General features: G+C 30.6%; 2 protein-coding genes across 5 annotated transcripts; both read right to left on the minus strand.

The window, feature by feature from the left end:
* Positions 1-2033: 2033 nt before the first annotated feature.
* Positions 2034-7633, minus strand: LOC145186713 (uncharacterized). Of its 2 annotated transcripts, XM_090096320.1 has the most exons (11): positions 7401-7633; positions 7256-7327; positions 5765-5811; positions 4615-4666; positions 4349-4406; positions 4100-4149; positions 3514-3654; positions 3360-3428; positions 2920-3274; positions 2221-2739; positions 2034-2188 (listed from the first exon to the last, which is right to left on the minus strand). In XM_090096320.1, the coding sequence occupies exons 1-10, from the start codon at positions 7524-7526 to the stop codon at positions 2249-2251; spliced, it is 1461 nt and encodes a 486-aa protein (XP_089952446.1). In that variant the 5' UTR covers positions 7527-7633; the 3' UTR covers positions 2034-2188; positions 2221-2248. The 2 variants fall into 2 exon arrangements, with proteins under 2 accessions (XP_089952446.1, XP_089952445.1); XM_090096319.1 differs by having other exon boundaries at positions 2034-2739.
* Positions 7634-9258: 1625 nt separating this feature from the next.
* Positions 9259-15830, minus strand: LOC145186901 (uncharacterized). 3 transcript variants are annotated; one of them, XM_080063204.2, is made up of 5 exons: positions 15638-15830; positions 13910-14321; positions 13611-13775; positions 12282-12452; positions 9259-10457 (listed from the first exon to the last, which is right to left on the minus strand). In XM_080063204.2, exons 2-5 carry the CDS (start codon positions 14298-14300, stop codon positions 9664-9666), a joined length of 1521 nt encoding a protein of 506 aa, XP_079919330.2. In that variant the 5' UTR covers positions 14301-14321; positions 15638-15830; the 3' UTR covers positions 9259-9663. The 3 variants fall into 3 exon arrangements, with proteins under 3 accessions (XP_079919330.2, XP_079919329.2, XP_089952444.1); XM_080063203.2 differs by lacking the exon at positions 15638-15830 and adding an exon at positions 15312-15501; XM_090096318.1 differs by lacking the exon at positions 15638-15830 and adding an exon at positions 14550-14658.
* Positions 15831-15964: the final 134 nt, after the last annotated feature.

Consider the following 15964-nt stretch of genomic DNA (forward strand, 5'->3'; position numbering starts at 1 on the left):
GTGGAAAATTCCAGAGTTAAACGCCGTGTGTCAACTTACCCCTGTAGTTGGCTGGCCCCGGTCTCCCCTATATATATATTGCCAACGACCTATAATAAAATCATAACCAATTATCATCTACAAGTGAGGTAAGGAGGTGGCTGTTTCTACTTAATCTCAAATTGTAGATAAAGTACTTCAAATTTCAAATTGTTACTATAAAGTAATAATTTTTCTGTAATGAAGACAAATTGATAATGGTTTTGATGCAGATTTAGAAGTTGATCGAAAAAGAATTCATTTTCGATGAACCCCAGAGGATTGAAGCCAATTTCTAAAACGATCGATTTCCAGATTTGAGGTACGACTCATGAACTGATAAAAACAGCTTGCAAATGAAAGAAACGATCTTATCTTAAGTTATAAATAGCTTTTACACTGCATTATTTGAAACAAACTTTGCATAGAACGTAAAAGCTTCTGACATTCCATAGTTGCCCCTTTATATTTAGGCGCACACAACTATTCATAAAACATTGAATAGTTTTTTTCTCAAAAAAGTTAATTAAGATATTGACTTTCTTTTTGCTGATTTTTGCCAAAATTGGTTACTTAGCTACAGGATGGTACGTAAATTTACCGAAATATTAAAGTTGCCATAATTTAAATAGCCATATGAGTTTACAAAGTAAAGATGTATTTCTTCAAAATCAGTAATTTAGCTTAGACGCATTACGTTAATTGGTTATTTTTTGCAGAAGTTGAGTTACCGAGACGTCAGACGACAATTCTAGAATTGAGTAATACTAATTTAGCCCAGGTGTTCAACAAGAACATTACATGAACACCAAGAAATTTCTTGGTGTTAATGTAAAAAAAAAAAGAAAAAAATAATCGTATATGGCACTTGGAAAACAACTTTTCTAAGTCACATGATCAAAACAAACAAAAGATAGATTGCACTGGTCTAGAGAAGACTGGCAGAAGTTATTTTCAGTAACGAATCAAGTTTTGAAATATTTAATCACAAAACACAAGTGATTGTTCGAATCGAGAGTTATGTTTCCCATCAAGACACCATTTGTAACATTTAAGAGGATTGAAACAACCAATCATTCATCTACAAAGTAACACTTTGTAATGTTAGAATGAGAAAAGTAGAAATCTTGTTTGTGAGTTTCCCCAATACCATGCATGATTAGTGATCAACGAAAAGAGATAACAATGACTGAAATTTCTTGCCAACAATTAAAATGCTCAAAAAAAAGGACAACAATGCTGTTTACTTATCAAATTTTCATATATCAGAATATTTTACCGCGTCATGAAGAATTAACAAAGAAAGATAAAACAAAAACCAATATTCTATGAAATTTTAAAAGACTACAAATTGCGGAAAAGAGGTGTTGATCATGCTGATCAACAAAAGGCGCCATATTGTTTTTATCGCAAATCTCTCAAATGGTGGCAGCAAATATTTTGGGATCTTTTTGATATTGCGTTTTGTGAGGCATACATATGCTATAGCATTTTTGAGAAAATGTTCTATTTAGAATAACTAAGATTTATTGCAACAGGATTAATCCCTTACAATGGGTTATCTACTAAATGCAAACAAAGATTCAAAAAAAAAAAAAAAAAGGCACTGAGTGTCAGAAGCTTAAGTAAAGGAAAAGTAAATTTTCAGCGTCTCAAATGACGAAATAGAGCTTGTCACTTGCCTAAGTAAATGAAAGAAACGGTTAATTATGAAGAACTAAGCAATAAGAAGCAGTGAACATTAAAAGCTTATTGCAAAATGTCTTTCTAATAAGGCATTTTGAAGGCGCTGAAGGGAAAATTTTTTAACTTCGAATGAATAGTTGGTTTTGAGCAATAAATTTCACGTTGTACGTTCGTTAACAAATCAAATACTGTTCCATAGTGACTCTTCTGTTATCTAATAACCTATTAGACGCAGTCAAAGAACGTTGAGTTTGAAAATCATAAGTAAAAACTACTAATCAGGTTTTCAGAAAATTTAAGTTCAGTATCAACTCAAGGATGGAGAAAAGTTTATTTTTACATTTGGAGGTTTCTTTTTTATTGCAATTAACCAATAGAGTTCATAGAAATATTGTAATAATTACAAAAAAGTAATAAATGTTCCGACTTTTTCTAAATTCATACTTTTAATTTTCACCAAAAACTAAAAAAACTTGTGTTACGTTTTACATGTTACGTAATACAATGTTGCAACAGTTTACATGTTACGTAATGTTGCAACAGTTCATTCTTCCGTACTGTCTTCCATGAGCATCTGCTGCATTCCCTGGTTATTTGTTGGAAAATTAGGTGGTCCGCTAGGGAAATTCGGTGGGGGACCACTAGGGAAATTCGGTGGGGGGCCACCAGGAAAGTTAGGTGGGGGACCTCCAGGAAAGTTAGGAGGTGGACCACCAGGGAAATTAGGCGGAGGACCCCCAGGAAAATTAGGTGGAGGACCACCAGGAAAGTTAGGGGGCGGACCACCAGGAAAGTTAGGAGGCGGACCACCTGGAAAGTTAGGTGGCGGCGGTCCTCCAGGAAAGTTAGGTGGCGGTGGGCCTCCAGGAAATGAGAGTGGGGGAGGATGAACGATTTCTGAATTATTCATTTGCATCTGCATAGGTGGAGGTGGAATAGGCATATTAGCTGGTATTCCATGCATGTTATTGGTTGGTTCGCCTATTGAAGGAGGTGGACGCATCGGAGGAAGTTCAGTAATGTGCATCGGAGGTCCTATGAAAAAAAAGTAAAACACAACTTTTTGATAAACAGCAACAAAATATTTGATTGGATTCTGATGATAACACTATAGCAAGTTATTAAGTTGTTAAACAAGTAGCTAAAATTTCTAAAAGCAAAATTCAGGTTTCTTGTTTTCGTTTAATTTTAAATAATTTTTTAAAGATTACAAACCAGGAGGAATCGAATTTTCCTCATTCATTTCTTCTACTTCTTCAGTACCATCCTGAGATGACTCTTGCAACTCATCAGAAGAATCTGATTGCATTGAGGGGCCACCCATTCCAGAAGTTTGAAAGGTTGGAGGAGGTCCTCTAATACCTGGGGGTGGCCCCCGCATAAACGGAATTCCGCGAGGAGCATTCTGCAACTCAAAACCAGGTCTTGGTGGAAAATTATGACGAGGGGGAGGGGGACGAACTGCAACATGACGCTGTTCAGGACGACGCCTGTTACTTCTTTCTTCAGCCTCGCGTTGCATCTGAGCAAGTTGTAAGTGTGTGAGCTTGAAATAGAACTGAAGAAAGAACTAAAAAAAAAAAAAAAGTTAGATTTAGTCTTATTTTGGTCACTTGAAAAATTGAAATATAATTTCGCATATCGTTATTTAATACCTGTTTTGTATCTTTGTTCCAAAAAGTCCAGAACTTCTGTTCACTTTTATCAATTTCTCGACTAGGAATCTTGAAATAAGGTAAGACAAAAGGTAAATCAGGTGTTTAAGAAGTTACCATAACATATCTTACTTTAAAAATCAGTTTCTTTTACCTTAAACCCAATGGTTTCGTAAGGTTCAGCAGCAACTAATAGATACTGCCAAGCCTTATCAGGTGGTTCAACCCTCTGTTCATATGCAGACATAAAGCGATGCTTAGGAGGCATGTCATCTACAATTTCAGGGTAATCAATCTAAACATGCAACAACATTAAATTTTTTTTTTTTAAAGAAAGGGGCAAACTATAAACTATAATACGCAAACTATAGTATGCAAGAAAAATGAAGAACATTGAACATAAACTTGAGTTGGCTCATATCTCTACAAAATAAATATCACAAATGTTTTAAAACTTGATCTCAACTAAAAATGTCAAAATATGTAAAAGGCAAAAACAGCAATAAAACATCTGGTTGGATTTTTTGTGTGATGTTTTACTAAACTTTTTATTTTAAAATTTTCATTTATAAAAAACATTTCATTTAAATAGATCACAAAAAAAAACTGCAATTTACCAAAAGTTCAGTTGAGTGTGAATGTTGAACTGGGTGCGAATTTATGTCAATAAAATGTAATAAATCTATGACAACTAAATACTTAACAAACTTCTTTTTAACTGCAAATTTTCAGAAACATACTTGAAAAAGCAAACTGTGCTGTCCACTATCCACATCACTCTGCTTTGTAACTAATAGAAGATAAAAAGCAAAAAAAATAGACATAAATTTTTTTGTTTTGTTTTCCTGATAATGACTAAATTTAACAGAAAGATTATTTGCAAAGTAATAGAGACCCCATATAAAATCTGCAGTCTCAATTCTTAGTTATTTGACATGCATTTAATAATATAAAAATTACTCAAATCAAAATTTAAAAAGGCAAGTTACCTTTGTAACCAGGTCGACCAATTTTTACAAACTTTTTTAATGTTACACGTTGTTTTTCCTAAAATAAAATCATAATCAAAATATTAGTTTATGCTTAGTCATTTTACATTTAGCATTCTGTAAAAAATTTCCACCAACTGTCTAAGTAGAAAAATCGACAAAAAATCTTTCACATACAAGATTTGATGTTATTTTCAACTATTAGATGATTTTTACACATCTTAAATCTTAATTCTAAAGATTAATCTTATATTTTTATTACTTACTGGTGCTGGTTGCGATGGTGTTTCTTTTGCATCTTTAGCTGCACGACGAGCTCTAAATATATGTATATTTAGACAAGTAGGTTTTTGTTTTTAAAAATTGACAATTGAACCCAAATTTGAAAATTTTTTGCTTAGAAACTGGGTCTAGTCATTTTATTAACAGTTAATATTATTAATGGTTTATTTTTTTAAAAAAGATTAAGTAATTTGAGAACTCTTAAATATATAACTGATTGTCCAACAAATATAGTGATTTTTTCAAACTTAGTATTGGGTAGTTGGATGAGTTTCTATCATTTTTTATGTAAAGTAAATTTATCTATAGAAATGACATAAATAATATTTATTCAAAGTAATTTCCCTTGTTAGCTATAACCTTTTCCCATCTAAAGTAAACAAACATATTGTCCTATAGAAGAAATTGGTTTCTTTTAAAGCTATTAATCCATGTACCCCTTTTTTGATGTCTTCATAAGAATTAAAGTGCTGATTGGAAAAGCCATTCTGTATCAATGGAAGTAGATGAATGTTCAGTGTAATTTTCACTATATACACAGCATTGAACCTTACACCTGTAAATATTTCTCTTAAACATAAATGTGGTTTCATTTCTTTTTTTTTTTTATGGATACCATAATGAAACCAATTCTAATCCCAATTAACAATTCTGTACAAATAGGACTTCCTTTCATACCATTAGAATAACAGCTTGAACACTGATAATTGCCTTTGAATGCCCCTTTCTTTCAAGTCACATATAACCAGTTTCTAAATTTGTGGATTATTTGTGGATTAACTTTAAATGATTGCATTAAGTTGATTCTTCAACACTTAATAAATCTGACAGCTCTTTAAGAGTTTAAAACGAATCCTCTTTGAGTAATGATTCCAATTCTTCATAATTAAATTTTTCTGGTGCTCCAGTCTTTGATATTTACAATGAAAGTTTTTAAACCATCTTAATACAAAAACAGCGGAAACATATTCAACTACCCAATGTAACAAAAGAAACAAGGGTGCACTACATGACTAATTAATAATTTCATAAATAACTTTAAACTATTACAAATGATCTTAACAACCCTTTTCAATAACCCCAAACATCTTAATTTGAAGGAAATTTAAAAAACTACAAAAATAACCAGCTTACAGATTCTGCTGATGCTTCTTTCCTTGTGTATGTGCCAAATAACTGCCCTAATATACAATAAGGAAAAACTGGGTATTTCTTACTAAACAAAAAAATACTAAAAGACTTTTATTAATCAGTACTAATTTTTTAAACAACTTGCTTTTTTCTCATTGAGGATCTTAACTTTTGGTGAACAAAGGTTTTTAATTGTTAGACTGAATACAAAAGTATTATTTACCCCTGGTTGACATTCTTGTTTTATTAAAACAATTGACAAAAGTTTATGAATAACGCTCCCTCCAAACATTCTTTTATGTGCATTGATTAATATTTTAAAGATAAATTCATTATGATAGGGAAAAGGAATAAACTTGATTCAAAGCTAAATTCCATGGCTAACATATGCTCTGCTATGGAATCTGAAACAACCATTTATGTAAGTTCCTATTAAGTGTCATAATTATGCACCATTCTATAAAAAATTGTTTTAAATTGTTTTAGATAATTATTAACAAGTTTTTTTGATTAAGTATTTGTATTAGTTATTTTTGTGTTAATTTACAAATTGGTGAAAAACAAGGTTTAAAGCAAATTGTTGTAAATGAAAATAATACAACAAATTTTGATAAACAGTGGGAGACATGGAAAGAAGATTTTGAGTTATATTTACTAGCACCAATCAAAAGAAAAAGCACAAAAGGTACTGCTATATTGGAATTTTATAAAACTCTTAAAGAAAATGATGCGGAGCAATAGAATGTTATGTTTGAAAAACTTAATATTTTTGAATATTTTTCAATAAGTCAATATTTTAAACCCAGGAAGAACACCACATCTAACATTAAACTTTTAAAAATATAAAACAAAGAAGAGAGAGGCAATACCAATATTTATTCTCAAGCTGTTTTTTTTTGGAGTAAAGAAGCTTTCCTGCAAACTTAAGAAAAACATAAAGGTCTACAAGACTGATCATAAAAGCAAAAGTTTTTTTTGGAAAGAAATTGACAATTGACCTTTACCTTTTTACTAAGATAAACTACTTGATGATGTACAAGTCTAGGATAGGTAAAGTCTAATTGTCCAGTTGTGGTTGTATAGTTGCTTTTACCACAGCTGGAGAAAGTAAGTGTACAAAATGTGAACTATGTTAAATATCCTTAATCAGAGACAATCATGATTTTTCATTTTCATAATAGCTATTTGATGTTGTTGTTTCTCAGCAGTTTTTTTTACATCTGAATTTATTTACCACTTACTCTCACATACACAAAAGCAAAACATGGGGACAACTCAGTTAGAGAAGCAGATGAGTTTATCCTCAATAAATATGCTTTTAAAAAAACTTTAAAGTTTTTCAAGACCATTATAAATAGAACAAAATTTTAAATTTAGAATTTGTAACTGTATTTTACAAAAACAAACAAAAAATTTGTTTCTGATAATATGAAGCTTATAAAGGAAATTAGAAATTTAATCAACAGAAACACTGTATAATTAATAATAGTTTACCTCGTTATTGTGGAGTGTTAAACAAAGTTTGCATTCATAGGAACCCAAATGATTTTTCATAAAATATGGATCCTTAAAAAAAATTTGAAAAAAAAAAAAACATAGAAAAATTATTATTACTAACAATAAAAATACAGTTTTTTACCTTGTTTAAGTCAATTGTTTCAAGAGCAAGTTGACGCAACCTTTCACGTCGATCTTTATTTGTTTCAGACCATGATGCTACTCCACCACTTCCTGTTTTTCCACCCACCCGATTCTGAAAATCCATTTTTAACTAGATTCTAATGCTATTTGTTAACAACTTTAAAAGTGTTAACATTAATTATACATACACTATAAGTAATTTAATCTGAATATAATTCAAATAAGTATTCTAGCAATACAAATAGAATAATGTACTTGTGTGTGTGTGTGTGTGTGTGTGTGTGTGTGTGTGTGTGTGTGTGTGTGTGTGTGTGTGTGTGTGTGTGTGTGTGTGTGTGTATATATATATATATATATATATATATATATATACACATTTAAGAAATTGTAAATATTTTTTAGAAACTTCAAATTTACGTTTGGGTTATTCACATAATAGCATCAATATCATAAAGATTGTCCTACAAGATAATATTTTTACCATGCATATGAAATAAGAAAAATGCTTAGATAACTACTTTTTAAATGAATTGTAATTATCAGAACAAAAGAGTAAATTATGGTAATAAAAATGGTATTAAATAACAATTCAATCAACAAAAATAAAATAGTTTACTCATAACTAACATAAGCAGTTATCTTAAACATTTAATACAATGGAAAACTATTCCGAAGAATTTTTTTGACTTCATCTAACTAAATGCTATCATAATGTCAACGTAAGTATTTCAAGATATTACATTTTATATAATTTCTACACAAAAATGCATTATATATTATAAGTTCGATATACTTTTACTAACAAGTATAAAGTATATTTTCTGTAACGATAAAAGTTTTCTATTCGCAGCTTCTCCAACATTTTATTACCGACATTTGTTGTCGCACCATGTGCTTTTAATGGCTAAAAGTCCGTACACACAAAACAAGTCCGACAACTATTCTATCATAAAAATGTAAGAATTCTCCCTAAAACTTCTTAGTGTGTGTTCGTTAAAGAAAAAATCATAGCCAAAATAGTCTAATTAGAATTTAATGCTCAAATATCAATTAAAATGGGCTCCCATCACATTTATTCGATAATACTTAAACCTCATTCGCAGTCCTTGGTCATACGTCTAGCCTAGATGACCAAAAAAACTATGCTGACGCAGGCGATGTTTTGTAGTATTTACGCTGCATTTAACACTCTAATTCTTGCTCAAAAAGCCACTTATTTCGACAGCACTTTTGGGGAGATCTTGGTTTGAATGTCTTACCGAATTTTGGTAAGAATTTTGGTCTTGATGTTCTGTAGTTATCTTTGGCCTTCCGAGACGATGCTTGTTTTCAAGTGTCTTACGATGGGAATTCTTCCGCCACAACCACGATTTCAGCTGTTCCATGTGTATTAAGAACAGCAAGCTACATCCATTTCAGTCAAAGACAAATATAGGATTTAGTATTGGAAAGAAGAAAAAGGGGAGTGAACTGTTATTTAAGGATGAGTGTAGTAAATGACCATTTTTTTTAAAGCATAACATAATAGATTAGATTGATTGATATAGGAGCGTAACGTAGCGAACTGGTCCACTCAATAGTACTCTTTTGGATATCTCTTTTGTTAGCACTCTTCTGGAAGAGATTATGAGATTTAATTAAATTTTGCTTGCAATCCACAGTTGGGGGGGGGGGGGGGAGAGTAACTTGTTCAACTATATTTCTCTTGTTTTTAGTTTTGAAGAGTGACGTATGCAACTTAAACCGAAAACAAATTCTCAACATATTGTTTTTATGTGGAACAGTTGAGAATTAGTTGAAATGCAAAAAATAGTAAAATTTATGTTTTAAAATAACTAAAGAAATACAAAAGATAATAATAGCAACAACATAAAATATTGTTTATTTACCAGAAACTCCGCCTATTAAAAACATTTCATTATACAGCTGTTTTACAAAGTTATATACATATACAGCATCTAATTACAAAAAATAACCATTAGCTAATTATACAATTTGTGAACATCTTAATAATTTTACAATCTGTAAGTAATGCATGCTTAAAAATACTAAGTCTGCAGTTATGCCAAAAGATTCTTTGAAAAAAATTTATAGGATTCATAAACTAACACTGAATTCATAGAAAGATTTAATTCTAAACTTTTAATTCTTTTCGTTTTTGTAAGTTGTATAATAATTTCGGCGCTCTACGCGAAAATTGGAAAAAATATTAAAATGTCATTGGCTTATGAGATATTGCCAATGTAGATTTATTTACATTATTATCCAATACTAGTTAATATATCCTCCAGACGCTCTTGCTTCTTCGTTTCTGGTTTTCCAACGTCACGTTTTACAGCTCCCGTATCAGGTTCCTCCCTTTTAAAAAATGCATCGAGATTAGTAACATCGTTAATAGATTTTTCGAACCTGTAATTGTTATCGCTCTCACTAAAATAATCTGAACGCTTTTCAGGCATTAACTCGGCAAGTTCTTCCTCCTCCGTCAAATGGGATTCTACAGCTGCTAAATAAGTATCGTTAAATAGGAAATACCTAAATTTCAGTACTTTAATTCGCTTATATTTTTCATCGTCTTTGTCTTTGCGGATGGCATGTTTATCTACGCCTATATGCATTATTTTATCTGGAGAGATAGCACCCAGAGCTAAATCGCCAGGAAGATTCTCGTTTTCTGGCAAGCTAAATCCTAATCCATCTGGATATAATTGAATTTTCATATCAAGAGCTTTTCTTCGAGGAAATGGCAAAGTTACAAGTAAATACGCACCAGGATCAAAGTTGGAATCACGATGTATCCACCTAGAGCTACCATGTGAGGTGAAGGTTGTAGAGAAGTTAGCAGTTGGTAGCGAAGAAACATATAAAGCAATAGTCTGATTACGATCACGTAAAACCGAAACTTGATTAATAACAGGACCGTATATTTTTGAAAGCAGGGTTACCGGCGAGTAATCTTGGAGTTCAATTAAGAACGCCAAATTTTTATTATCGTTATTTTTTGTTATAAAGATTCGCATGTGACCACGCTCAAAATCTTCAAAGTTTGGCAAGCCTGCATTGTAAAACATAAGAAATTTACTTAAATCTGGTAATCTTAATTTTAGCTCTGCAATTTTTAACCTTAAATTAAGAAACTATTTTCTGTCCATCAAACGAAAACTTTCTATCCATCATTTCTTAAAGCGAAAATTGCAATGTGCAATCTTTGCTTTGAGAACTATTGTATGTATTAGAAGAGTCTGTAAAATAAAATTTGGTATTAAATTTGGAAAACATAAAACGGAAAATACAGATCAGAAAATAATTATAAAAAACGAATCAAGACGCGAAAGCTTGTACTCAGAATTCTACAATAAACAAAGCAGGTTCAAGAAAGAACCTCCTTTGCTTGGCTTTATAAAAATGCCAAACATACAGTAGCGGCAAAAAAAAATCATGCCGTAATAAAACATCCAATTACCATCACATTTTCAGGAATTATAGCTGTAAAAGTTTGCAAAACAATATTTAAAACTTGGACTCAACAAAAGCGATCAAAAATTTTATGGGGTGACGAATTCAAGTTCATGATCTTGGGCTGAGATGGTATTAGGTATTTAATAAAAATATGAAATAATATCAAGTGTCCTTAAACTTTCCATCGCACTGTTTTTCAATATAATATTTTTTAAACAACATTTTAGAGAAAAAATAAAATTGTTTTTTTTTTAAGTCACATTATTTAAGTCACATATTAAGCTACAATTCCTGAAAATTTAATGACAATCGGATGTTTTATTAAACATTTATGGGGGAAAATAAAAAGAATAAAAGGCTGTCCTTTTCCGCCACTTTGTATGGCCAATATGCAGGAAGATCTGAAAATGGAAGCTAAGTGTTTATTGTTACCACTTTTATTTGGAGATATGGAATTAAACCAAGAAGGGCTCAACAAAAGTAAAGAGTTATCTGAGTTTTCTTCTTAAATTTACGAAATGGCACTTTACATAACGGACTGACAAAATCTAAGCAAACAAGTATGACGCAGTTAGGTCCTTCTAATCAAGCAAGCGTTTCCTGTTCGCATCAAAAAAAGTAGAACCTACGATACCCTCGTACTTACTTACGAGTGAAAATCATGCAGAACTTGGGTTGTAGTATTGAGATAAATGTCGATGTACATTTCAGTATATTTCTCTCCTAGTAAAACTAAAGTTTAAACTGAAAAGTTGCATGTCGTTCACAAAGAAATGCAATTTGCTGCAAAATTTATTCCACTTTTCAACAGAAAGAAGTTATATTTATGCTGAAAAAAAAAAAGAAAAAAAAAAAAAAGTTTTTTTTTACGTTTTTTTAATGCTGAATCAGAAAAAAATCGCTTTCTTAAAAAAAAAAAGATTGAACTATCCGTACATTTTGTTTTTCATGAACTTTGGCAAACATGCCTCCTATCCTATAAATATAATTAGTTTTTGACTACCAAATAACAGAGACCTTCTTTTAGGAAATTTGAAAGGAAAATGTTAAAATCGAAGAGTGGTAGTTGACAGAAACAATAGTTGGACCAAGAAAAAAAATACAGCTTTTAGTGAGTGAAAAAAAAAAAAAAAAAAAAAAAAAAATGGAGAGAGAGAATTCAAACAAATCTAAGAATGAATTAAAAATTGATAAACATGAAGATATCGATGTATTTTTAAAAGAATGAAATCTTATCGTTAAAAATATGTACTTTATCGATATTTTTCTTAACCGTACTCCCGTTACGTCCGGTTGTTAAATTAAGAGAAACCTTTTTATCTCCCTGTAAATAAAAAGCCTATGTAAAAAAATATGAAAAAATAACAAATTTAGTTTAAAAAAAAAACAACTGCATATTAGTAAGCAGTTTTCCACTTACCTGTTATTACCAACTCGTAATTTTTTCTTAAAGGTTGCACAAATCCATAAAGCCTGCATTTTCTTAGAGTAAGGTTTTCTAAATGGATATTTCTCAGCAATTCAGTGATTGGTCCTTTTGGGAGAATATCTACATCAAAAATTTCACTTATTCTTGATACGGACACCAAATCTAAAAATGAAAGCATTTCTTTCAAACGCACAACACGTCGTAAGACTAAAAGTCTGGTATTTACTTAAGTAGTTTTAACAAATTTTCAAGATGTTAATAACAATCTCTGTTAATAATTAGAAACTTTTAAGTTTGATTTCCAATCAAAAGTCTTATAAAAGTAAAACCAGTGTTTTTTTTAAGTTTTTTTTTTTTAAAAAAATATTAAGATAAGTGTATGAAGCGTGATACCGTAGCGTGCAAAATTTATAAACAGTTAAATTTTTCATGTTTTTTTGTTATGACTTCTTGCCTTTTCACTAAAAATGATTGAAAATTTTAACATTTTTTTTCTCTAATGACTTCATAGTACATAATTTATTCAAAAAAATGAGAACTTGTAACGAAAGGAAGAAATTCAAACTTTATTGAAACATAATCGTGCAAAAGTTTATAAAAAAGATTAAAAAATTCAAAAAAGAGATATTATTTCTAATTCCACATTTTTTCATTACAGCACATCAGTATAGTTCGCCCTTCAATCGACGATCAAGGTCGTCACTTAAAGGTTGGTTTTTCGCTATTCATTTTGGACGTCTCACGTACTTGACACCATCGCTACCAAACATTCAAAACTTTGATTCGTCACTGAATAAGAATTTTAACCATTCTTTTGAAATCCAATTAAAATGATCTTCAACCTTTAAGGGGTCTGGTTTTGAATGTCTTACCAAATTTCTTTCTTGATGTTCTGTAGTCATCTTTAGCCTTCCTGGACGATGTTTGTTTGCAAGTGTCTTAAGGTCCCTTTATCTCTTAACTAGTAGGCCAGCTGTTGATTTAGCCACATCATAAAGTTCAGAAACTTGCCTATAAGGAATCTTCTTCTCTGCAGCACGTATTTTTAAATTTTTCTTTTCTTGTGACAATCCCTTAGACATTCCAGTTGTTTTTAAAATTCAATTCAAGTTAAATATGGTTTTTATATTTTTCTTAATGAAATGTTGACTTTTTTAAATGAGGCATATAACTGTTTATAAACTTTTGTATGAATTATGTTTTCAATAAAATTTGAATTTCTTCCTTTCATTACAAGTTATAACTTTTGCACGCTACGAAAATACGAATTTTTCATTAAATAAACATATAAATCACAAATATGTCATTTGGAATGAATACCGATTTCAGAGAAACCGCTAATTGTGTACTGGTCAAAATCGTCTTTAGAAAACTTAATCTTCATCTGTATATCGGCCATGTTCCATTCCCCAGTACCAAAAAGTTGATAATCGCCCAACGGCATTGGGATCGACACACCAGCTTCGACAGACCTTAGTTGCAGAACTGAAAAAAGAAAAAGAAAAGAAAATACTATCTTATAAATTAACTTACAAAATACTAATAAAATATTAAGCCATAAGTTTAAAAAGCTACAAATTTAAGTTCATTGATTGAACAAAAGAAATATATATTCTTACCTTTTGGAACGATGGTAAATTTGCCATCTGCTGCTGTTTTTATTGTTAATTTTCTAGAGCACGTGTTAATATACAAACGCGTAATGCTTTGCATTTTAAAATCATTCAACTCCGTTATGTTAAGCAACACCTTATATTGCGGAATTAAGTCTGAAACAATATTTTTCAGAACCAAACAGTGCGGTCGCTTCGGAAGTGTTATGTACCCGCATTGCTCTTTACGGATGTCAACTTCGCATTGACTGAGTTTGGATTTCTTGCTGTACTCAGGTTTCTTTTTAAAAAACTCTGTTAGTTTCGGGAATTTAGGAATTTCCTTCGAAGCAAAAAGATAGTGTGTTTCGATAAGAATGATGCTTGTTGCTACCAACAATGTTTTGAAAAATAGCATCAGAGCAACAAGAAACCGTACCTGTTAAAAAATTTTCAAAACATTTAGCTAGCGAAAAAAAAGAAAAAAAAGTAAAAACAAATATGCAATATAAACAGTACAAATAGAACGCTAAAAAATTAGTATAAAAAGATGTTCAGGACTTGCATTGATGCTATGAAACGACTTTTAGCTTTTCTTTTTTTTAGTTCACAGTATATATTTGATTATACAAATTGCTGAATTAAAAGATCAATTACAACTATTTACCAACAAAATTATGCAATTAGTTCACTGATTGGTTGGGAGTAAGTATGAGGTGATCTCAGTAGCTTCTTTTCAATGATAAAAATTCTTTTTTTCAAAAAGAAAACGTTCGCTAAAAGGTAAGTTTTTACTTTTTAAATATAACTTTGGTCCGTTAAATAAAAATAAACGTTCATGTGGCAAAACCTGAGTAAAATTTAGGCGTATACAGCTTTTTTCTCTGTCCACCACATCACTTTTTTCCTTTACAGGTTTTTTACGTAAAGAATATTATAAATGTAAACATTTTAACAAATCATATATTTCTTTAAAGCCCCTTTTAGATGATCTTTTGAATGAATGCAATTTCATCTCGCATGCCTAAATCCTACAATAAAAAGCGACTTTCATATTTCGAGTGTTGCATCCTATGATTGTTGATTAAATATCCATAAGCTTGTTTAACATCTGCAATTGACAATATAATATAAAATGAGGAGTTTTCTAAGTCTACATACCATTATACTTTCATTTTGCAAATATCCTTAGTTTTTTTCTTCACAAAAAAAATTTAGCCATTTTTCTAATTTGCATAAGTTTTAAATTCATATATAAAACTATAATTTATACAACCTATTGGAATAAAACTTTAATTTATGAAAAATTTTTTTCCAGAAATTTTCTCTTGAAAGACTTTCTTCTTCAACCCGCAATGGGTTTTTTTCTGCACCATTTTTACATGAGAACAATTCAAAAAGGGTTTACTTAAACTTAAATACAGTATACCTTTTGAACTTTCCTTCATAGATAGTTTGGTTATGCAGCAACTTCGTTATTGCTCATAGATCATAATTAAATGATTTTAGCATCAACTTCGGTACTGTTTTTAGCCTATAAACAATAGCCTGATCCCTAATTTTATATTTCCCAATTTATGCAAGTGTTAAAAAGAAAGCAATTTTCAGAAGCACACAATGTAACGTGCAAAGAACCAGATTGAGAGCTCACAGCTATGTGGATTGCTTTCGATTTTGCCACTTGAGTATATTTTAACCAAGCTATCGATTACTTTTAAACGTGCTGATATGCTGTGTATTGACATTTCAACTTACCGTTTAAGTCGAGTTCCACCGCTTCTAGCAATAAGTCTAAAACGTAGCTTGTTGCTTTTGCGCAGCGAAGCATGGTAAGTTTACTTCCTCTAAAAAGCCAATAAAGCCAGCAACCTGATTTCATCAAGCATGCGCAAGCGTAGCGTAGGTGCTGTTTTATTTGGAGGAAACACAAGAAATATCGTAGAAAAATGTAGAGGTTTTTGAGCACACTTTAATTTTACATTTTCACACGATTTTAAAAATTGTTATAAAAACTATTTAAACATTTATTACTTTTTTTATATTTATTTTATAAATAATATTACGTTAACAATACATATAAAG

The sequence above is a fragment of the Hydra viridissima genome, unplaced genomic scaffold (assembly GCF_058129835.1).
Source record: "Hydra viridissima isolate aposymbiotic clone 2 unplaced genomic scaffold, HvirCarnegie_v1 scaffold_8, whole genome shotgun sequence".
In the NCBI taxonomy this organism is placed as follows: Eukaryota; Metazoa; Cnidaria; class Hydrozoa; order Anthoathecata; family Hydridae; genus Hydra; species Hydra viridissima.